The sequence below is a fragment of the Equus quagga genome, chromosome 15 (assembly GCF_021613505.1).
Source record: "Equus quagga isolate Etosha38 chromosome 15, UCLA_HA_Equagga_1.0, whole genome shotgun sequence".
In the NCBI taxonomy this organism is placed as follows: Eukaryota; Metazoa; Chordata; class Mammalia; order Perissodactyla; family Equidae; genus Equus; species Equus quagga.
Window position 1 is genome coordinate 79,763,928 of NC_060281.1, and position 22,378 is coordinate 79,786,305.

The window sequence follows — 22,378 nt, forward strand, 5'->3', positions numbered from 1 at the left end:
TGGCTTTTTGTGAAGACGCACTACGGCGGCTGAGAAGGAGGGAAATGTGGGCGCGGGCGTGGCGGCTGGGCCTTCGGGCCCTGGTGGGTGGGCGCCGCGGCTTCACTTGCAAGGCGGATACTAAGGTAAAAGCCAGGAGCGCCGAGGCGGGTGGGGAAGCAGGTCGGGAGGCGGAGCAGGCCCCACCTGTGACCCACACCCTCCGCCTCATCCCCCCAGGGAAGTGGCAGGATTACGGCCGAAGTGATCGAGCACCTGGAGCGTCTAGCGCTAGTGGACTTCGGGAGCCAAGAGGCTGTGGCACGGCTGGAGAAAGCCATCGCCTTTGCCGACCGGCTCCGCGCTGTGGACACGGACGGGGTGGAGCCCATGGAGTCAGTACTGGAGGACAGGTAAACTCGCGGCTGCGGCCCTGGAAGCCTTGCCTGCCATTCATGTGGCGATTAGTGTCTCATTTCACAGAGAGGGAAAGAAGCTTAGCGAGATTCAGGAACTTGCCCACAGTCACCCCGCGGGTAAGTGGTTACACTCTTCCCCTTGTTCATTACGGATCCTTTCACTCCTGTTTAAAATCCTGGAGGCCTCCCAGTGTAACTAAGATCATCGCCTTCGAGGTTCTACTTCAGAGAGTCCCTGCCTACCACTTGGACATACTCATCTCGTCATATTCATCAGTACAGCGACATTGGCTTTCTTACTGTTTCTCCAGCATACCAAATTCGTTCCTTCTCCAGGATCTTTGCACTTGCTATTCCTTTTTTGTTGGACAGTCTGCTTAGCAGGTTTTAGCTCATCTCCTCCGAAGGGCCTCTCCTGACCACTCCAAATCCCCTCTTCCCTTCCAGTCACTAACTCCTTATCCTGTCGGGTTGGATTTTCTTCTAATATTTTTCTTATCTTATTTTTGTTGTTTTGTCATGTCTCATGCTATTAGAATGTAAGCTCATGTCTGAGTTGCTTACTGTTGGATTCCTGTCTCAAAAATTTAAATGTACGTATTTTCTGAGCTAGTGGTTCCCTATGGAAATATCTGTGGCAGTGCATCAAGATGAATGCACAAGTGTCCAGGGTATGCAAATCTGTTTATAATACAAACAAACAAAAAAACCAGAAAAAATTCTAAGTGTCCTTCATGGCTAAATACATCATCATACAATGGAATATCTGGCAGTTGTTAAAACTAATTAAACTGATAACCGTAGTATATGCAGCTATGGAAAGGTCTCCAAGATATATTTAATAAAAAAGGCAAAGTTCTGAACATTGTGTATGGTATTATTGATACTTTATGTGTAATCTATTTTATATATTCTGGTGTATGCATTATTTATTTTTTGTGCTGAGGAAGATTTGCCCTGGGCTAACATTTGTTGCCAATCTTCCTCTTTTTGCTTGAAGAAGATTGGCCCTGAGCTAAAATCTGTGCCAATCTTCCTCTATTTTGTATGTGCGTTGCCACCACAGCATGGCTGTGGATGAGTGGTGTAGGTCTGCTCTGTGGAACCAAACCCCGGCCACTGAAGTGGAGTGTGCCAAACTTAACCACTAGGCCACCGGGTTGGCACATGCATTAAGTTTTGTTTTGTTCCCTGAAAGGGCATGCAGGAAACTGTTAACAGTGATTAGTTTTAAAGAAAGTGGGGATGCAAAGGAAAGTTTTAACCTTTCATTTATATCAAGAGCCAAAAACAAATGCCTAAGGGGGCAGGGTAATAATACAAGTAGTGAAGTAGTGTAGTCTAATGCAATAGGGAAGGGCAGGTCTTTGACAGAGTAGCTCATGAATACTATATAGGCACTATATAAAGGCACAGCCTTTACCCACCTCTACGTATTGCTGCCCAATCTTAATACATTTTTAAAGAAAATGCTCTTTTTTGAAAAGCATACTTGTTTGCTGTTTGGGACTGCAGCGTCTTGGGAAGGACGGGTATGTAGCTCATAAAGACAGGCACAATCTACAACTTTTCCTTATGGAATTAGAAAAAACAAACTCCTAGTACAGGTGGGAGCAAGAAAAGGTTAGCCATTAGTCAGTGCCCCTAGGGAGAGACAGACCTATCTGTCACCATAACTTTTGTGTAAAGTGCTTTCTAGCCTCCTTCTCTCACCTCCAGGCTTTGATTCCTTTAAATCCTTTTTCTATTTTGTAATCTCATGCTCAGGTGTAGAGAGGTTAACCAATTTCTCAAAGTTATACAGCAGTATAAAAAGAAATCTGTTGGCACTCTCCTACCCGAGCCCTTCAGGTGGCTTCCCAGTGCTCTTTAGGATAAAGACAAGCTTCACCATAGCCTGTAGGGCATCATTTAACCTAGGCCCTGCCCACCTCTCCTAGACAGGGCTGTAACTTTCAATTCCTTGAGCTCTCCATTTTTTTTCCTGCTTAGAATTCTGGGCCCTTGCCTTTACCCCCACCTCATCCCACTCACTCGTTCTTCCCTACTTAATTTCCTTCCTTCTTCAGATTTCGACTGCCACTTCCTCAAGGAAGTTTTCATTCTTCTATTTTGAGTCAGCTTCCCTTTCAGGACCTATGGCGCTCTCATGGTATGCAATAGAGCTATACTTTTACATGTATTTAAACATCTATTTGAGTGGTTTTCATTCTCTGCCGCTCTCCTACTACTCATCCACATTCCAGGGAGCATGTCTGTTACTGCTCATCATGTTCTCAGTATCTAGCACTGAGCAACACTCAGTAAATGTTTTTAGAATGTTCTTCAATAATATCTATGGAAAAGGAGGGAATAGAAGCACAAAGAGGAGTCAGAATTTCTCAAGCCATCTAGAGGGTAACTTTTAAAAAATGTACCCATTATTCAGGGAAGAGTCTGTGAAAAAGATGAGGGATTTGGATCTGGTAGCTGGAATAGTGACTTGGTATTCAGTGATCTGCAGTCTTGCCATAAATTTGGATACGACTGTGGGTTAATGATTCCATTTTAGAAATGTGACGTTTGTAGGATTTCATGTTTTGAACATACTCTCTGGCATTTGAAATGGAACCCAGCGAAGTGAAGAGAAGTGTTAAACGGTTTTAGGTGATAGCCACACTACCTGTAAAAGCTCTGACTGGCTAATAGAAATCTCTTGGCACATTAATAACCTATCATTTGGTTTGAGCTAAAAAGCATTAGTGTGCTTACATGCCAAGCACTAAGATTTTATATGCATTATCTCAGTTATCACATTCAACCCTGGAAGGTAAATGCTAGTGTCTCTTGTATAGGTGTAGAAACTGAGGCTCAGAAAGGTTATGCCCCAAAGTTACACAGGTAGTAAGAGAATCCAGGACTTGGAATTCAGAGCCCCTGCTCTCATATACTGCTCTAGATATGCCATCTAAAGTCAACCCCTAGAAACTTTATTATACTCTTTCATCTCAAATCCAGAGACTGACTCAGATTATGACATCTCTGATTGCAGCCAAATACTTATGTTTAGGATGTTGTTCAGAGCCTCATTTGAACCAAAAGCTCTTAGCCAAATTGATTAGCTCTCATTCCAGTCTGCATCAAACTAGAAACAAATTAGGAGGGAGGGAAAAGGCTTGTAGATGGAAGTAGAGTAGTGCCCAGAGAAACTCCTGGGAGCCTGATACCAGGAGGAAGAGGCAGAAAGAAACTAAAACAGCGGCACAACTGTCCCACTGGACAGTCCAAGGGCCGACAGAGGCACTTCCGCTCCCTCCATGCTGCCATAGTGCTCTCCATTAAATGGAAGATTTTTATTAGCATTTCCCACATTTACTGGTTTAAGTGCCTTGTCTGTGAGCCTCAGAGGGGAAGAATTTCTAGTTCACAGGTGAAGCCTTCCTCAGTCAGGGTTTTCCACCTGAACCAGAACACAGAAAGATTCAAGTGACTCTTGTTCAGTTCTCCCAAGGATGGTACCTAACTGATATTAGCCCAGATGCATAGAAGTTGATTTATCATCGAAACAAGTGTCCTATGGTATTTGGGCTAAATTCTTCTGTAGAACCCTGACTGAGAAGATGAGGTGAGGTAGACTTTTACTCAATCAATAATTGATAGGCACCAAAAGAGCTCATCTGGTCCTGTTCTGTGTTTTATGCATGATTTCAAGGTCAAGAAAAGTTAAGCAACTTACCAAGTGAGGGGTCTGCTTGATGACTAAGAAAATCGGGAGGTGTGGGTTTATTCTAGAAACTCCATCATAAACAGTAATTAGGCAGAAATGCGTGATATTTAAAGGGGTGAATTTTGTTTTTCTGGAAACGTCACCTGCATAGGAACCCTGATTACCAAATGAGTGAATAAATCAATTACTATTAGATCTGCTGGGAAGCAGCACCACCTGTTTTAACCACCTGTTGATGGTAGCAGTCTTACTTCTGTCAAAACCTCCAAGTGCTCAGGAACAATTAGCAGCCCCCGTCTGTGCGGGCTAGGCAGGTTACGTGTGACTGCAGCAGGTTAAGTGCACAGGCTTACTCTGAATGAGCGGTGGGGAGTGAGGTGGACCTGGGGTGCACTAACTCCTTCTGAAAGGAGCAGGTGCTCTTCAGCACTCTCCTCTCATTGCCCTGAGAATGAAGGCCTAACATTATCACGTTGTCTTTTTTAACATTATTTCATTTAGTCTTCCCAGCAATTCTATGAAGTGGTCTACACATAAGGAAACTGTTACATGGAGAGGATAAGTAACTTGCATACATGCCACACCTGGCTCTGGGATTTGAACTCAGCTGTGATTCAGGAGTCCAAGTTCTTAGCCATTTTGTTATATTGTCCAACATAAACTCCAGAAAAATCCAATGGTCATCTTTACGGATGATTTTTATTTTTGTTCTCCAAATTTTCTTAAATGAATACATAATCCTTGTATGGTTAAAAAAAAAAATCTAATGCAGCCTTCACTTTTTTTGGCAAGAAACTTAGGTTTGGAAAGACCACACTTGTTCAAGGCCACACAGTAAGACAGTGCCAGATCCTGGAATAGACTCCAACTCTCCACTCTCCACACCATGAATAAGTGTTTATTGTGTCTAGCTGTAGGCTGAGTGCCACAAAAGAAACAAGAACTAGTCCTTTCTTAAAAGAATCTTATCATGACAACTTAGGCCTTTAGGCAACTTCTGTCCAGATGTTCATGTCACATCCTTGCCCCTTTGTCTCACTAGGTTTAGCCCTCAATGTCTGGCTCAAAGCAGAAAGAACTTGGCTGCTCCCCTATCAGTGACTGAGCTGTCTGCTTCTCTTCCAGCCCAAGTATGTGGAAGTAGCTCAGACCTTGTGATGCACTTTTAAACCTTTAAACAGTAGTGAAGCCTCCTAGGTATGTTCAGCTCTTGTTTGCTTTCACTGGTTTGCCATCCGGATACTTTAATGAAGCCACTAGGTCCAAACAACAGTGGGAGATTCTTGAGCTGTTTGTGGTAAATCTTGCAAAGGCAGGCACTTTTATTATCCCCAAAGGTGGCTGCAGTGAAAAAAGCACCATATTAGGGGTACCAGAACAGGGGTCAGATCCCAATTCTGTCACTTAGGAGCTAATATCCTTAAGTCACTTTTGGTGAGGTTGTCCCTGAGCTAACATCTGTTGCCAGTCTTCCTGTTTTTTCTATGTAGGATGCCACCATAGCATGGCTTGACGAGCAGTGTGTAGGTCTGTGCCTGGGATCCGAACCTGTGAACCCTGGGCCACCAAAGTAGAGCACACAAACCTAACCACTAATGCTACCAGACCAGCCCCCCCTTAAGTCACTTATAACCACTCTTGAGCAAGTTTCTGCACCTGCCAGAAGTCCGTTTTCCCATCCCCTCAATCCAGCTACTTCCTGCCTGTCCTTTAGCAGTCACATCACCTATTCTGAGTACCTATTCCTCACCCAGGCTGGGTTAGGTGCCCCTTTCAATTCCCTTGGCAAACTTTGCTTACGTCTGTTAAACTCAACATTGCACTGTAGTTGCCTTTTTAATTATGTATCTCTACCAAAAGCAATTTACCCATAGTGATCATCCAAAAATATTTATTAAACATAGCAATCCTAAGGAATAATTACCACTTACCTCACAGGGTTGTTGGGAGAATCTATAAACTGTAGACTGTTATTTGGTTTACTGTTGACCACAGGTCCTCCATCTTTGAGCATTCGAACATAACTCAAGAATATGCCGCTCCCTTGTTCTCCCATTCTTGACTCTCTCCACCCATGCCCTAGAAGCCCTGTCTTCTGAGAAGGTAACCTTACGCTTCTGGTTTTATAGATGTCTGTACTTGAGATCCGACCATGTGATAGAAGGTAACTGTGCTGAAGAACTACTACAAAACTCTCATCGAGTTGTGGAGGAGTATTTTGTGGCTCCCCCAGGTACGTGTTCCCCAAAATGGTTTAACAGATTGTCCTACAGTGAACTAAGAATGCAGTAGAAACTGTGAGACCCAAATTTGCTATGTGAAAGCACTCTGAATAGTATGAAGTGGGAATTAGGTGCAGGTGGTCAAAAGGTACAAACTTGCAGTTGTAAGATAAATAAGTCCTGGAGATGTAATGTACAACACGATGACTACAGTTAACAATACTGTATTGTATTTGAAAGTTGCTAAGAGAGTAGATCTTAAAAGTTTTCACCACAAGAAAAAATTGTAGCTATGTGAGGTGATGGATGTTAACTAATCTTATTGTGGTAATCATTTTGCAATATATACATGTTATACAACTTAAACTTATACAATGATATATGTCTACTATATCTCAATAAAACTGGAAATAAAAAATAAAAAACACATGTATTAACAATGAAAAAAGTATAAAGTGCATATAGGTGGTGGCATTAAGGTGGCAGTAGAGTCCAGGAGTCACACTCACCTCTAGGGGCCAGTCAGTAACAGGAACAAGCAAAACAGGACTGGGCAGGGAAGGATGTGTACAGTGGCAGATCTGGAGCTCAAGCTCTCCCTAACAGGGCAACTGGCATTTGCTGCTTCAGTCAGTGCCAGGCAAGAATATGAGCCCATTTTCCCAGAGAACCTGGACACCTGACATTTTTTGTGGTATTTCTGAAATTTTAAGTATTGGCAATTAAGTATTTAATTCAAGATTAAAAAAATAAAATACCATGCAAATAAAACATACCTGCAAGCCAGATGCATCGTGTGAGCCATCAGTGTGCAATCCCTGGTGTGGAGATTTGCATCTTTAAACCTCACTGTAACTATTTTAAATGGAAGCTTTAAAATAACTCTGGGCTACTAGTAAAATCCAGAACCTTGGGTGGGTTGAACTGTTTTTATCTCCTCTCTGCAGATAGGTGGGTTCTCAGAGCTGCTATACCCCTCTGGACATTTGGGAATAGGACTAGCATAAGCACTCAGGTAGACAGCTTTCCAAGCACAACTTCAAGTTCAGATTCCCTCAGAGGAGAACCATTCGAAGCAGCCTTCAGAGACAAATAGCCCTCCAGCTCAGGGATTACCTCTTTGACCAAAACCAACCAGTTAAAGGAAAGTTCTTGTTGAAGCAAGGATGGGAAAGAAAGCTAAAAAAATCTGTGAGCTCTTAATCATGCCTCTGATGCACTAAACCACTTCAGTTAATTGTGGAGAGATTTTATAATTTATCTTAGAGCCTGACAGTTGTCACTGTTTCAGTGGAACTATCCATTGAGCACATATTCTATTTCTCAAATAGAACCTTGTGTCAGACCTTGCTTCTTGGGACAAACTGAGTTCACACTCAGTCTTTCCTTCCACTCCTGTGTGCAGATAAATGGCTAATTAACCTGTCTGCTCCTTACTGAAAAGTACATATTAATAAGGCTTCACTTATAACTGTGATTCTTTCAGACAGTTAGAAAAACAGGACAGTAGCTATACTTATTTCCAGTGCTTATTTTGCATGACAAATCAAGTGATAAGTTAGCTAATAGAGCCAGTTGGGAAGCAGGCTCAGCTATAATATTACATTCTTTTTTGTTATTGTTTTCAAACAGGTAATATCTCTTTGCCAAAGCTGGATGAACAAGAGCCCTTCTCACACGGCTGAGTAGCTATTCTGGGAAGAGGTACCCTGTGAACACATGGAAGCGCAATGATATTTTGTTATTATGAACATTAATGTTCCCACTTTCTTCAGTCACCTGAAAAAAATTGATGGTTAAGTATTTTTTAGTAACTAACTCTTCTGAAGACAGAATTGGGAGAGATCTCAATAAGGCAATGAGTTCCTGATGCTAATGGAATTAAAAGGTATTGTCAGTTTCCAAGGAAATGGATGGATCAAGTATTTACTGACAGGCGGTTCAGTATGGAAGAGGTTATCTCCATTTATCTCCTCCCAAAGACTGCCTACCAAACTGCACTTAAGTGAATTTTTCTGTTTACATAACTGTTAGACATTGTATCTGATCACCATGTGAGAACCTAAATTATCCTTTTTAGTTGCTGTTTCCACCAACCTTTTATCTTTATTGAACACACTTGAACATTTGTTCCTGGATACCCACTTTGCTCCAAGCAGAGGGCTAGCTTTCTGCTAAGGTCTGAAGTGTTCAAAGTACACTACAGCTTGGGAACTCCTAACCTAGAACCATCTACTCCCACAAAAGTGATTCTATGCAAAAAGGATACTAGCCACACCTACAGTTTCCCTTTCTGAAAAAAAAACATACAAAAATAGCCCTGGGATAGCTCACAATACTCTATTGCATACTTAAACTTTGCCAGGAGGGTAGATCTTAACTTACCACATGTAAAGGAGTAGGGAGGAAACTTTGGGAGGTGATGCATATGTTTACGGCTTTGATGGTGGTGATGATTTTATGGGTGTACATGTAACCCCAAATCTAATGAGCTGGATACATTAAATAAGTATAGCTTTTTACATGTCAATCATACTTCAATAAAGTGGTTTTTTAAAAACTAGCCCCAGACCTGGGACAAAGTAGCCCTTCCTCACTATGATTAATGAAGTGAGCAGAATCCAAGATAGTGGAGTTTTTCTTTTTTAAAAAAGCTCAGATACCAATGATAAATGAGACAGATTGAGGAGTAGAAGTGATAGAACCAGATTTTTTTTTTTTCCTAATTAAACTGCCAAAGTTAGTTTTGGCTAAGAATTTCCCCATGATCTTTATGCTGCCGCCCACTTTAAAAGGTCTGTTTTTATTCTTCCCATTCCCTTCCCCTATCTGCAATGCTCCCTTTTTTCTTTAAAGCAGCTTAATTTACAAGCTTGACCGTGAATTACAAGAGAACTCTGAACCTGCCCTTAGGATTGAAGTTCTCAAACCACCACCAGAGCAACTACGTTTATCCCCAAATAAAGTTATCCACTCCTGCTCCTTACTAATTGGGTACAAGGTGCTACTACAACTCAATGATTTTTTTTTAATCAGTGTGCCTGTTTCATGAAATCTATGAACGTAATCAAGGACAACCACACATATCAATTACTAAATGTTTAAAATATATTTCTAAACAGAATGGGCCGACTCAGTCACAGTTAACTGCTGACCTCCATTGCAGAGCAACCCACAAAGACAGAGCACTGATTTTTTTTCCCATAATCAGGGGTGAAAAATATACAACTTGTTTCTGAACCAAAACCACAATTTCCGCAGTTAAAAAATGTTTCACTGCTAATATGGCCCTGGTAGAAATTATGTAGTTTTATTTCCTTAAAAAAAAAAAATTTAAAAAAATTTCCTAAGACGCTAAATCATCAATCTGGAATGTAGAGTCTGAGCACAAAGCAGCTCAGTTCACCTAAAAAATAAAGAAAAAATTCCCATCACCTGTCTCAGTAGGGCCTGAAAGGAGAGAAGTAGTGTGGGGAACCCCTGCTTTGGTATGGAGAGTCACGGCCCCTTGACCCAGACCGAGACCGTGAGTAGCCATAGCTGGTGCTTCTCTCTGGATAAACTCGAATGTAGGAAGTTTCACCCTGAAATCCAAACAGAAAGAGTAAAGGAAAAAAATAAGTCCCAGAAGAATAAAGCACACCAATATCTAACATGGCCGCCTAACAATAATATTTAAGTATTGAGCAATTACTGTTTGCCTGGCACAAAGTTATCTTGTTTAATCCTCACAATAATGCTATGAGGTAAGTACTCTTATTAGTCCATTCCAAAAATGAGGAAAATTGTTCATTCCCCTGCCACCTCATATATGTGTCTTTGGATGGGCACCCATGCAAGGAGCTAACCTGTATTCAGCACCTCCCAGGTGTAAGGGCCTGGGCTAGATGCTCGAGTTTTCTTCATAAGTTAGCGGCCTGGCAAGTCTTAACAAGACAGTGCTATTAGTGTGACTATTTTGCATTTGGAGGAACCAGGGTTGAGAGAGTAGCTTGGCTAAGATATTAATAAGCAGCAGAGGAGTTATGTCCAGGCTGGCCCGTCTCCAGGCCCTTCACCCTCAGCCAGCATTATCAGAAGATATAAAGATGCTAAGATGAAAGAAGCAGATGCTTTTCTGTAGGTGAAGTCAGTAATTGCCCTTACTGAGACCCTGCTTTGCAGTGTAACTGAGAACCAGGTGCTATTTTGTTTTTGCTCCAAATTCAAGTCCTAGAGGACAGTCTGAGCAAAAGCACTGTCAAACTATGCAGCCTCCACACCACAAAATTAGGGAATTATATGTATGAATCCTTAAAAAAGAAATGCACCCAGAAATTTATGTCCCCAGACATTCCTAAATCCCACAACAAGTCAGGACAGGATAACCAGAAAAAAATGATATCCAATTGGTGGTCTGGTATCTGGTCTCAATAGGATAGTCACCATGTGAATCAGACTGAGATATCAAAAGCAGAAGCTGCCTTCTTAAAAGAAAGGACATGGAGAACTAAGTCGTGAGGGTGAGGTGATCAACCACAAGAAAATGACAAGGTGGCTCAGGTTTCAAAGAGGATCCCATACTACTTTGGGAAAGGAAAAATGAAGTGACAACTCTGCCTCAACAGCAGTACCTAGAAGGTCTGAGATGATGAGGTTGGCTTGTAGAGCCCAGACTAGACCCAGAGGAGGGACAGCCATAATAATTAGGTTCACAGAGGGACACTGCAGATTAAGCCAGTTGTGAAAGGGGTCTTATCACAGAACGGCTCACCACATTATGACAGACTGTACCAGTATCCTCTCTGGGTTAAAAATACTATGAATGCAGACTTCTCTCTGTTATGACCCTGTAGGGCTTAGGCATGATGAATTCCTTGACTTTGTCCACTTAAGATAGATCTTTAATGGTACTATGAGGTCAGCAAATGGCAAATGCATGGCCTGTTGCTACTTCTGGTGGGTCAGCTTCACATGGAGTGGTCTGGGTACAAGCTCCTCAACAGAAGGTGGAGACCCACCTCATGAGAGCGGAATTTGGTGTCATCCAGTTTACGCAGGGCATATTCCATGTCTTCTTTTCTGAGATACTCAACCATCCCCATTCCATCCTTCTGCACATCTGCATAACAGACATCCCCAGCCTCTCGCATGTGATCCTTCAGGTCCTGCCAGCTGCCTGATGGAGGAAGTCCTGGGCATGGAGAACATAAGAGAAAAGGCCACATCCTTCAGCCATGTTAAATGCCCTGTTAAAAACTAGCAATACCTAGAGTACCTTCTCCATCAATCACTACTTTTAAATTCTGAGGGTCCCTAAATCACAAAGCTTGATAAGGGACACAAGACCAAAGAAGAATACTAAAGTATGTGTGGTAAACCACTTAACAAGCTGGTCTCTTCCAGAGACTAAGTCTTTTCAACAGAACAAGAAGTCCATTCCATTACAGGTTTAGTATCTCTGAGAATTCATAGCCTCCCTTTCTTTGTCCTTCATAATTAATACCAAACTCCTAAGACTTTGAGTTCTAATTTCTTCTATTATGAAATTTATCAGTACCAATTATTTCTTGCCTGACTGGGTTCCCAGGACATAGAAATTTTGAAACCATCCAATGAAACAACTGAAGTGTAGGTGAAGGTAACAACACAACAAAAATCTAAAGTTTGTTTTCTTATAGGTGTGAATGACTGACAAACTAGACAAAGTACCTCTTAAAAGATCACCAACATTCTTCAATACAGTGGGGGAAAAGGTAAGACTCAGACGCTAAAACTAGTTGGGAGTCATACAACCCTACCTGATGTCATGAAAGGGAAATGTGCTCCTGCTCTCAAAGGCTGTGTTTACCGCTCACAGCTCAGGACTGCAGCCATTTCCTAATAGTTTTCTAAGCAGGATTTCAGAGCAGCATGGAGAGAAAAAAAGATATGTATGACATCCTGAAGGAGGGAATAGAGTTCTGGGGTTAAAAAATTACAAAGGGACACAAGATAGGCAGATGCTGACAGTATCACTCTTAAGCACCATGGAAGTCTGCTGTGATTGTGTGACATTCACATCTAAGAAAGTGTCAGGCTCAATACATTTCACTCCACCAGGGCCCTAAAATGCCCTGGAATATGCAGAAGGCCCCAGGTCTTTACTGGTGTGTTAATATTTTCAAAAAGATCCAGAAACCTCTGATTTTAGCATTTCATCACTTGTCAATACTAGACATTTCATTCTATACTTTGCAATACAATCCCTAAGAGTTCAAGTTGTTGTTTTGTTTTCTTTTTTTTTATATATTTCCAAAACCACCACAAAATCTGGCCTTTTTCAGGATCCAAGGTTGGGTAAACTGTTCAAATCTGGGTCCTGGAATGTCCTTCTAGCAAATCTGATACCAGGGTACATTCCAAAAGAAAACATCTTTAGAATTCCAGCTCAAAGGGTTTTGCCATCATTTTCCCTTTCAACACGAGAAAACTCCTTTATAAGAAGCAAGTTTACATTCTACCAAGGCTGTACTACTGGTGCAATTTCATTTGCAAAATACCTGCCTCACTGGCAAGACAGGGCAGGGCTTCAGACTGTCACTGTGCCTAGGTTATTGAAAAGAAAGCCCCACCCCACACATATCCCATGCACTGATGAATAACAGCTAACATTTCTTGGAGGCCAGACACTATGCAAAGTATTTTACATGCATCATCTCATTCAGTTTGAAAGGAACATACCTGAAACAAGAACTCGGAAATCAGATCTTCTTGTAGGAGGCCCATTCCTCCCACCACGGGGCCACCCACCCCGACCTCCGTAAGTCCTGGGGAACTCCACACGAAGCCGACACTGGCCATAATCATAACCATTCCTTCCATAAATTGCATCCTCAGCATCTCTGCAAAGAAAAGTTTGGAGTTAGTGCTGCTCAGGAGGCTGAGTGACTTCCCAGTGAGGGGCATGAGTAACAAGTATAAGAGGAAAACCTAGAGTGAGGAAAAAAAACAAAACCAACAGGATCTTGATGCACTACTGTTTTGATCTGAAGACCTTTCCTGATATCGGAATTGAACTTTACAGCTGTCACACACAGGCTTTTCTAGGTATGAAATGATAATGAAAGGGTAAACAGATTACTTAAAGAAGATTAACTCAGAAAAAAAAGAATTGTTAACAGATGACTGATTTTGCCAATAAGTGTTTCTCGAACTTTAGTGAGCAGATTCTCAAAATGCACACCACACACTAGTCCTTTAATATTCTTCCACAAGGCCTAGTACCATCAAGTCCATACAAAGAAAAACTCATTTAAAAAGAAGTAAGGCTCAAAAGACAAACGCAAATTGGTGTTTTGTGAGGAATATGGAACTTTCTCAAGTGTACCTTGTTCTGCATGGTTTGGAGAACTAAGTTGTCAAAACCACCCTCTGGGTACAATTTTGCCAAAAAAGGTAAATATTCAATAAAGTTACTTTAAGTCTTTTCTAGGGCTCTAGGTGAGTTAGGAATGCCAAGTTGGTTCTCCAGTATTAGATGGGAAAAAGAATGCCCTCAGAGCCTGCGTGGCCAAGCAGAGCTGAGGATGTACTAATGAAGGCATCATTCAGTTGTCCCAGGCACATAATCACTTATCAAGATTCTAGTCACAACATTAAAAGCAACGAGGACCACATCCAGGGCCACCCTAGCAATATTTATAGTGCAGTGGGAGAAAGGGTTTAAGAGCAGACTTTGAATACAAATTGACCTGAGTTCAAATCATTCATCTGCTTCTTACTAGTATCTGTCTCTTGGTGAGTAAGTAACCAAGATTTTACATCTCTAACTGTGACTAATATGCCTATTTCACAGGGTTATTGTAAGGATTAAATAAGATACTATGTATGCAGTGCTTTACTTGAAACTTGGCATCTACTGACATCAAAAGACAGCTTTTCTATTATGAAAGAATGGGGAAAGAAATGACAATGTAGCATATCATAAAGTAAGGTTGTATTCTAACGGGCAGAACAGGGGTTCAAATCCTACCTTGGTCCCTTACTAGTCTATCAACTCTCTAAATCCTCCATTTCCTCATCTGTAAAACGTGGTTAACAGTACCTACCTTATACATTGCTGAAAATGCTAAATAATGCACAGCATAGTGACTGTTCAAAAAACCACGCCGAACTGTTACTAATTAACAGAGGCACAACTTTCTCCAGTTTAGGTGTGAAAATGCCTAGTTCCATTTTTTGAGGCAAACGGCCAGAAGCTAGGAAGGAGCTCTGCCAGTCTTCAGCCCTCAACGCCTCAGGATGCTTCCCGCCTCCCCCTCCTCAGATCTCTCCTGCCCGGCACCGCCACACCAGGTAGGCACGGCACCCTGCGGCCAGTCCTCGTCGTGGAGCCCGCAGGGCGCAGCCAGCTAAAGCGTCCCCTTAGCCGGCGCTGGAAACGAGAACGGGCTCCCGTTTACCCCGAGGGGAGGGACCAGGACAGTGCGGTGGCTTCTAAGAACCACCAACCGCACTTGTGAAAGCTCCTAGGTCTTTTCTGGGCGGAGAGCCCACAATGTTTGGAAAATCCGAAAGACCCCCTGGAGCTGGTTTGGGGATCGAGAGCTTCCCCGGCCTTGGGGCCCTCAGCATGTAGCGGTGCCTCCCTCCCGGAAGAGGGGAGTGGAGGCAGAGAGCCCCGCAAACTGTTTCACAAGTTTTTCCAGATCCCTGCCGCTTTTATCAGGACGCAGCCCTGGCCTTGCGGGGCGGGGCGGGGCGGGGCGCGCGTGGCTGGAGGTCTGTCCCATCACAGGGGCCCTTTACGCCCTCCAAAGGCATCCACACGCCCGCAGTCCGCGCCCCGCCAGCGGCGAGTTCTGGCGGGGGCCGGGGGGCGGTGCACCGAGGGCGGCCGGCCGCTCCCGCTCTTCACGGAGTCCTCTCCAGGGCTGGGTCAGGGGCCGAGGCTCCTGGTGCCCGGGCCACTTGCCCTTAGGGGCGCCTCTCGGGCCGTGAGGGAGAGGCCGGTCCTCTGGACCATCCCCGAGGCCGGGCTGGGCGGGCAGGGGCCCTCCAAAGGCCCAGCTTCTGTGTTTTTAAGTAAAGTACAAAAATAATAATAGAGGAAGTGGCGACGGAGCAGAGGACGGCCCGGAGCCAGCGGTGAGGAGGCCTCATGCTCCACCCGGGGGCGCCCTGAGGGGTCTGCGCTGAGGGGGGAGGGGAGCCGGGGGAGGGGAGGAGAGAAGCGGGGGCCCGGGGCCGCGGGCCGGCGGACGGAGCGGGGCCTCACCGGGGGTCCTCGAAGCGCACGAAGGCGAAGGGCACGAGGCCGTGCCGGTTCTTGAGCTCGATCTCGCGGATGCGGCCGTACTTGTAGAACAGGTCCTCCAGGTCCTTCTCGCGCACGTCGGTCGGAAGGTTCCCCACGTAGATGCGCCCGTCGCCCTCGCCGCCGCGCTCGTCCGCCCACCCCGACATCCGCACCGCCCGACGCCGCGGGCCCGCCGCAGCCCACGTCGCCGCCGCCGCCTCAGCCGGGGTCCCCCCGCAGCGTCCCCGCGGGCTCTGAGGCGCTCAGCCGCACTGCATTGTGGGGACGCAGAGCGGAAGTGAAGGGGTCGGAGGAGGCAAAAGGAATCCCTTAAAGGGGACGCGGCTGCGATGACTGCGCGTGCGCGCAGGTCGGCGCCCCCTGTGGGTGTGGGCGGGACCCGGGGGCGAGGAGAGGGAGAGCGTGAAGTCGGGGGAATCGGATTCAGTTCTCGAAGGCAATTCACTCGCCAGCTGCTTGGACTTGGGCAAGTGGCTCAGGCTGCCTGGGCGTCAGCTTCCTCCCTCTGTGGCGCTGCCTGCCTCACAGGCTTTTGTGAGCGCTCATTGAGACGACGCGGGGGTAGCGCCCCGGGGGAGGGGGCGCGGGCTGTCACTCGTCTTGCGGGGCATCGGAGGGAGGGAGACAGGCCTCCGCCGCAGGCTGACCCTGAAGCGGCCTGAGGGAGCCCCGACGGCTGGGCACGGCGGGTCTGTCGCGGCCCTCAGCCTCAGGTCAGTAGTCCTCTGGATCGCGCTGCCCCACTTTACAGTTGCTTGGGACTGAGGGTGTGAGGTGGCCTAAGATGGGTGTAAGAGGCCTGAGATGGACTCCATAGCTTGGACTTGAAGTTCATCGGAGACAAAGAGGGAGGAGAAGAATCAGAACTGTCGCAACTGTCATTATAGAGTGCTTCCTGCGATTTGCGCTTTTGGTCCTCCCCCGGGATGGGGATGGTGGGGTTCCGATATTTCAGGTGAGAAAACTGAGTTTTCCTAGTGGGGTCAGGGTTAGAACCACATCCATGCTCCCAGCCTCTGTGCTGAGTCTTTAAGGGGCTCAGAGCAGGTCGACTCCCACCGTGGCACTTTGCACATTTACCTCCCATAGTGCGGGGCACTGAGTCTGGGGACGGTCAAAAATGAGGCCTTCCCTCAGCAGAGTCTTGAGCTAAAAAGATTTTCATATTAAAGATGAAAGCTCTGTAGATTGATGGCGGGTAGATAGATGAGAAAGCAAGTAACAGCAGAATGTTAACTGTAGAATCTAGACGGTGGGTGTATTCAGTGGGTTTACTGTTCTTTCGACTTTTCTGTATATTTGAAGTTTCATAATAAAATGTTGAGGGGGTATGAAACTTGTGAAAAACCAACTCCATGAATGCCAGCGGTAGCCGGGGAATAAAACCGAACATTTAATCTGAAGGCAGCTGATTTGTAGTTATACCCCCTCTGAGCCTTTTAAAAGCAAAAAATCAAACAAATAAAAAAGTAGGGGGCCGGCCCGGTGGCACAGCGGTCAAGTTCTCATCTTCTCCTTTGGCGGCCGGGGTTCTCTGGTTCGGATCCAGGGTGTGGACATGGCAGTACTTATCAAGCCACACTGTGGCAGGCGTCCCACATATAAAACATGGAAGAAGATGGGCACGGATGTTAGCTCAGGGCCGATCTTCCTCAGCAAAAAGAGGATTGGTGGCAGATGTTAGCTCAAGGCTAATCTTCCTCAAAAGAAAAAAAAAATTGGGGGGCTGGCCTGTGGCCGAGTCGTTAAGCTCCAGCACTCTGCTTCGGAGGCCCAGGGTTTTGCTGGTTTGGATCCTGGGAGTGGACATGGCACCGCTCATCAGGCCATGTTGAGGTGGGATCCCACAAAGCACAACCAGAGGCACTCACAACTAGAATCTACAACTATGCACTGAGGGGCTTTGGGGAGAAGAAGAAGAGAAGAAAAAAAAAAAAAAGATTGGCAACAGTTGTTAGCTCAGGTGCCAATCTTTAAAAAAAAAAAATTGGGCACCCACACAGAACTACTGAGTGTATCACCTTTTTGGAAGGCAAATTGATGGTGTACATCAGGACCTGATAATATACATATACCTCTTGATCCAGTAATTTCACTTGTAGGATTTTACCATAAGAAAATAAGAAATTCTGATGATAAATTATGTATGTTCATTGCATTCTGTGCAGTTAAAAAGAATTAAACTCCTGATAATAAAGGAATAGTCCATGCAATAATATTGGATGTTATACAGTTATTAAATCCTATTAAGGTCTTGGTAATTTAGTTAGAATTAAAATGAATTTAAAATGATGTTTAATATATACATATACACGTAGTATATATTCTGAAGGAATCTGTTAAACTAATTGACACCAGTTGTCTCTAAGGAATACAATTGTGGGAACTTTCAATTTAGATATCATACATTTCTGTAAAGATTGTTACTGCAACTATGTTTCATTTTTATATTCTGGAAAAAACAAAAGAAAATTTTATGCAATATTCAGTTCTGTACAAGAGAATATGTATTATATATAAATATATAAATATATAATTTATATATAAATATTCATTGCCTTTAACAAAAAAGCATAGGAAAAAATAACCTTCCAAATGTTTGTGGAGATACCTCTTGATGGAAATAATTTCTATATTTTTATTTTTATTTATGCTTTTGTGTATTTATCAAATTGTAAACAGCTTGTACTACTTTTACAATTGTAATAAAATACAATAAATTATTTCTAAAATAAACAGAGCCATCTGTTGTATTCTGGATTATGTGAAGCTTCTATTTGTTCTTTGCCGGCCCGCAGAAGGCAAGCAGGAAAGAGCTGGCCAGATGTGATCTGGAGTCCAAACATACAGCCTTATAGGAGCTTACATATCTTAAAGGCATCCTAAAGTCCAGATGCCTCCTCATTTTGGAGATGTGCTTAGGTATGTTAACACCACTCTCTGAGTCCTACCACTCCTACGTAATTATTGCCTGGAAAGACCAAAAAAAAAAAGGTGCTGTTGGAGACAGTTGGGTAGTCTCCTAGGGAGAGAGAAGTGGAGTCAGCTAAGTGACCTAACAGGACTCGGTGGAAGACTGCTTTCAAATCGTAGTGATTCAGCTTGTATTGTGCAAACTCTTGCAGAATGCAATCACTCAAGGAGTTCATACTCACCCTAGGAAATGTACCAGGATGTGGGCATGTGGCAAGTACAGTCTTCCTGGATTAGAAGGAACACAGCTAAGTTGCTAGGAGGCATTATGATCATCCATGGAACCCCAAAGGTGGATTTTGTTTCTGTGAGCCCAGGTACTAACCTTTGCAGGTTAGAACACAAGTAAGGCAAGAATTATGGCCTAAAGCTTAAGGGGCCCATGGACTCCATTCTCTGCTAAGGCTACAGACCCTAGGCAGGGACGCCCTTTTGAGCTTTTGCTTACCTAGTTAGTCAGCATCATTCAGTGTATGCCGTAATTTAGGCCCTGTATGAGACCTACGGCATGTAGTAATACAACTCTCTCCTCGAGGTGTATATTCAAGGTGCTATTCAAAGTCATTTAGAGGGGGTCGGCTCCGTGGCCAAGTGGTTAAGTTCGTGTGCAGCCCAGGGTTTTGCCAGTTTGGATCCTGGGCGCGGACATGGCACCGCTCATCAGGCCACACTGAGGCAGCATCCCACATAGCACAACCAGAGGGACCTACAACTAGAATATACAACTATGTACTGGGGGGCTTTGAGGAGAAGGGAAAAAAAAAAGAAGATTGACAAGAGATGTTAGCTCAGGTGCCAATGTTTAAAAAAACAAAATCATTTAGAGTACAGTTGTGATAAAGATAAGCTGCTGTGAGACCACCTAACAGTCTTAGAGATTATAAGGAAGGCTTCCAGGAGGAGATGTTCAGGTCCAGCCCTGAAAGACCAGTAGGAGTTACCCATAGGGAAGAAGGAGAGGCCTTTTCAGGCAAAAAGGATAGCATGAGCAATTGCCCAGAGAGAAGACAGCAAGGAAGACTGGGGACAATTCCCATCGCCCTACAGTATGGCTGGGATTAGCAGTTCAAGTAGGCAGAGGAGCTGGGGTTGGAGCTGGCAAGGCCTAGTAGACCACGTTATGAAGTTTGGAGTCTCCTGAGGGCAGTGGGTAGCCACTGAAGGGTTTTAAGGAGTTATGTTCGGATGAGACCTTCTCAGTAGGAAGAGAGAGCTGAAGGGATTAGAGATGCAGCGTAGGGGTGGAGACTGAGAGCTAATTTGACTAGAGTGCAGCTCCAAGTTAGTAGGGGAAGGAAAGGGAGTGAGAGATGTGGCAGCAGCTGCCATGAGAGGGAAACTTGGGGAAAGAGGAGAGAGAATTAAAGGGTTAGTGTAGGAAGTATCACTGTGTGATTGTAGTGTAATCCTCTTCCTGTGACTTCATAGATTCTGTCATTACAAACTACATCATCGGGGCCAGCCCTGTGGCCCAGTGGTTAGGTTTGCATGCTCTGCTTTGGCTGCCCAGTGTTCACTGGTTCAGATCCTGGGTGTGGACCTACACACCACTCATCAAGCCATGCTGTGGCAGCATCCCACATAGAAGAACTAGAAGGACTTACAACTAGGATATACAACTATATACTGGGGCTTTGGGGAGGAAAAAAAAAAAACCCTAAAAACTACATTATCCATTAATGAGTTTCAAGTTGGATTCTTCTTGTTCTGGGAACATATGACAGTGTGCTCAGATTAGCCTAAAGATGAGTATAGGTGAGAACAGGGATAGTCCCAAATGGCCCATTGACTAGCAGGTTACCTGGGGAAGTGATATGGGAGTGGGTGCAGGGAGACACCAACTGGGAGACCACTGCAGTCATCCAAACAAGAAATGCCAGTGGCCTGATGTAAGGTAATGGTGATAGATACTGAGGTGAGATACCCCAAGGAGATGAAATCACAGGACTCGGAGATAGATTGGATGAGGGTTGACGAAGGAGGAGGGGTCCAGGTTGATTCCCAGGTTCCTGGCTTGGGGGACTGGTCAGGCAGTGGTGTCATTCTGAGATGGGGAATAAAACAGAACTGATCTGCAGGGAATGGATGATGATGAGTTCAGATGTGTGTGGAGGACATAAGAAGGAAGGATAAAAAGTGTGACAGCTCTAGGCTCTCTGTGCTCTCTCCACTAAAAAGAGAATTCCAGGTGCATGACCTAATGATGGTGGATGGGCATTGGAATCCTCGGATACGTGGGATAGGACTGCTCTTCCTAGAGTGAGAAGATTTCACTTACAATATATAGGAACTCAAAAAAAATTCATCATTCCTTATATGGTGATAGAATGGCACCCATGGGCTTGTCTTCAGATTGAAAAGAAGGCTTTGACCTTGATAGACTGTTAAAAGAGTTAATTCATTTCCCACAGCAAGCCATTTACTCCCTACTAAGGAGTAGGGCAATGCCCAATTAAAAAAAAAAAAATTAACACTGGAGATAAAACATTCTGTGAACCTGCCCATCTGGTTTCCTCCCTTTCCCTATGACATCAGTGCCCTCTGGCATCCCAGCAAAATGTTTTCTTCTCTGTCAAGTTCAGTCATGATCTTCTTCCGGACCCTCGCCCTTGGGAGCAGTGGGCAGAAGAGGAAGTGATGGGGGAGTAGACCATCAGGGGGAAAATGAGTCATCTCGGAGAAACTGGTCCAGGCTGGCAGGGAGAGCTGTGGGCTGGGTCGCTGCGGAATGTGTCCCTTGTCACAGCACCCTGGGAGCTTTCTCTCTGTCTTTCTTTGCCACTATATTTGTGCCACTATAAAATAAAATATTCTGGGGCTGGGCTGTGCAGGGAGAGAGAATCAGCAGCAGAACTAGGAGGTTTGGAGAGAGTTTGGAAGGGGCATGCAGAGAGCTTTCGGGAAGCAAGTGCCATGTGTGGGAGGATGAGAAGAGAAAGATGGGAAAGACGATTCAAGAAGAGTTTCAGTGTGTTGTGAATATTATTCCCCTTTTGTGCTTTCTTAAGCGACTGCTGAAAATCTTGAACATTGTTTTTCAATTATTTTTGGATAATAAACTGATGTTTCTTTGAATGCAGCCAGACAGTAACCCAAGGGTCTGGTTTTATACGAGGTGCATTTAAAGCAGTGAGTATACTGAATTTGTAGCCGCTTCGTTGCTCAATTTTTGCCAACTTGTTATATGCTGAGATGGAGTCCTCAAATAGCTTGGCATATCAGGGCTTCTTTTTCTTGGATCCAAGGGCTTCAGGGATCAGTGAACCACTGCCTCCCCCACCTGACCCCCACCCGACCCTGCAGAGTTGTATAAGTTGTAAAGTTGGATGCAAAATACTGCATGTGAACAGAAAAATCTTTATTCTGGGGAGAATATCCATGCGGTGCTGTCCACTAGAACCTTATACAATGATGGAAATCTATATCTGAGTTCTATACAGTAGCCATTAGCTACATGTGGCTATTGAGCACTTGAAATGTGGCTACTGCAAAGGAGAAACTGAATTTTTAATTGTATTTGTTGTAATTAATTTTAATTTTAATAGCCAAATGTGGCTAGTGGCTACCGTATAGGATGATGCAGTTCAGCATTCTCAAAGGTGTGTAAACCACGCCCCCATCTCCCACTAAAAGTAGTTAAGAACCATTGGGACCAACTGCTTACATTTACAGCCTTGTTGTGATGGCATGTAGTAGGTGCTTCCTAAACACTAGTGATTTTATCCACTAGTACTTAAAGAGAGAGTTGTCCTAGGTCCAGAAAAGGGGAAATGAAGTACAAAATGGCAAATGGGCTCCT

General features: G+C 44.3%; 2 protein-coding genes across 5 annotated transcripts; one reads left to right on the forward strand and one right to left on the reverse strand.

Moving 5' to 3' along the window:
* Positions 1 to 14: 14 nt before the first annotated feature.
* On the forward strand, positions 15 to 8,889 carry GATC (glutamyl-tRNA amidotransferase subunit C). Its single transcript, XM_046638823.1, has 4 exons — positions 15 to 125; positions 220 to 392; positions 6,234 to 6,337; positions 7,959 to 8,889. The coding sequence occupies exons 1-4, from the start codon at positions 45 to 47 to the stop codon at positions 8,009 to 8,011; spliced, it is 411 nt and encodes a 136-aa protein (XP_046494779.1). The 5' UTR covers positions 15 to 44; the 3' UTR covers positions 8,012 to 8,889.
* Positions 4,785 to 17,232, reverse strand: SRSF9 (serine and arginine rich splicing factor 9). 4 transcript variants are annotated; one of them, XM_046638818.1, is made up of 6 exons: positions 15,565 to 17,232; positions 13,029 to 13,189; positions 11,327 to 11,499; positions 9,762 to 9,910; positions 7,103 to 7,144; positions 4,785 to 5,445 (listed from the first exon to the last, which is right to left on the reverse strand). In XM_046638818.1, exons 1-4 carry the CDS (start codon positions 15,750 to 15,752, stop codon positions 9,767 to 9,769), a joined length of 666 nt encoding a protein of 221 aa, XP_046494774.1. In that variant the 5' UTR covers positions 15,753 to 17,232; the 3' UTR covers positions 4,785 to 5,445; positions 7,103 to 7,144; positions 9,762 to 9,766. The 4 variants fall into 4 exon arrangements, with proteins under 4 accessions (XP_046494774.1, XP_046494776.1, XP_046494775.1 ...); XM_046638820.1 differs by lacking the exon at positions 7,103 to 7,144; XM_046638819.1 differs by lacking the exons at positions 4,785 to 5,445; positions 7,103 to 7,144 and adding an exon at positions 7,154 to 8,035.
* Positions 17,233 to 22,378: the final 5,146 nt, after the last annotated feature.

What these genes read in the sequence shown, in the direction of transcription:
- GATC (XM_046638823.1), top strand. Translation starts at nt 45, where the DNA reads ATGTGGGCGCGGGCGTGGCGGCTGGGCCTTCGGGCCCTGGTGGGTGGG. An exon ending in CTTGCAAGGCGGATACTAAG is followed by an intron (nt 126 to 219) that starts GTAAAAGCCAGG and finishes TCATCCCCCCAG; the next exon opens with GGAAGTGGCAGGATTACGGC. An exon ending in GTATTTTGTGGCTCCCCCAG is followed by an intron (nt 6,338 to 7,958) that starts GTACGTGTTCCC and finishes GTTTTCAAACAG; the next exon opens with GTAATATCTCTTTGCCAAAG.
- SRSF9 (XM_046638820.1), bottom strand. Translation starts at nt 15,752, where the DNA reads ATGTCGGGGTGGGCGGACGAGCGCGGCGGCGAGGGCGACGGGCGCATC. An exon ending in GTGCGCTTCGAGGACCCCCG is followed by an intron (nt 13,190 to 15,564) that starts GTGAGGCCCCGC and finishes TTTTCTTTGCAG; the next exon opens with AGATGCTGAGGATGCAATTT. An exon ending in TTTCCGAGTTCTTGTTTCAG is followed by an intron (nt 11,500 to 13,028) that starts GTATGTTCCTTT and finishes CTCCATGCCCAG; the next exon opens with GACTTCCTCCATCAGGCAGC.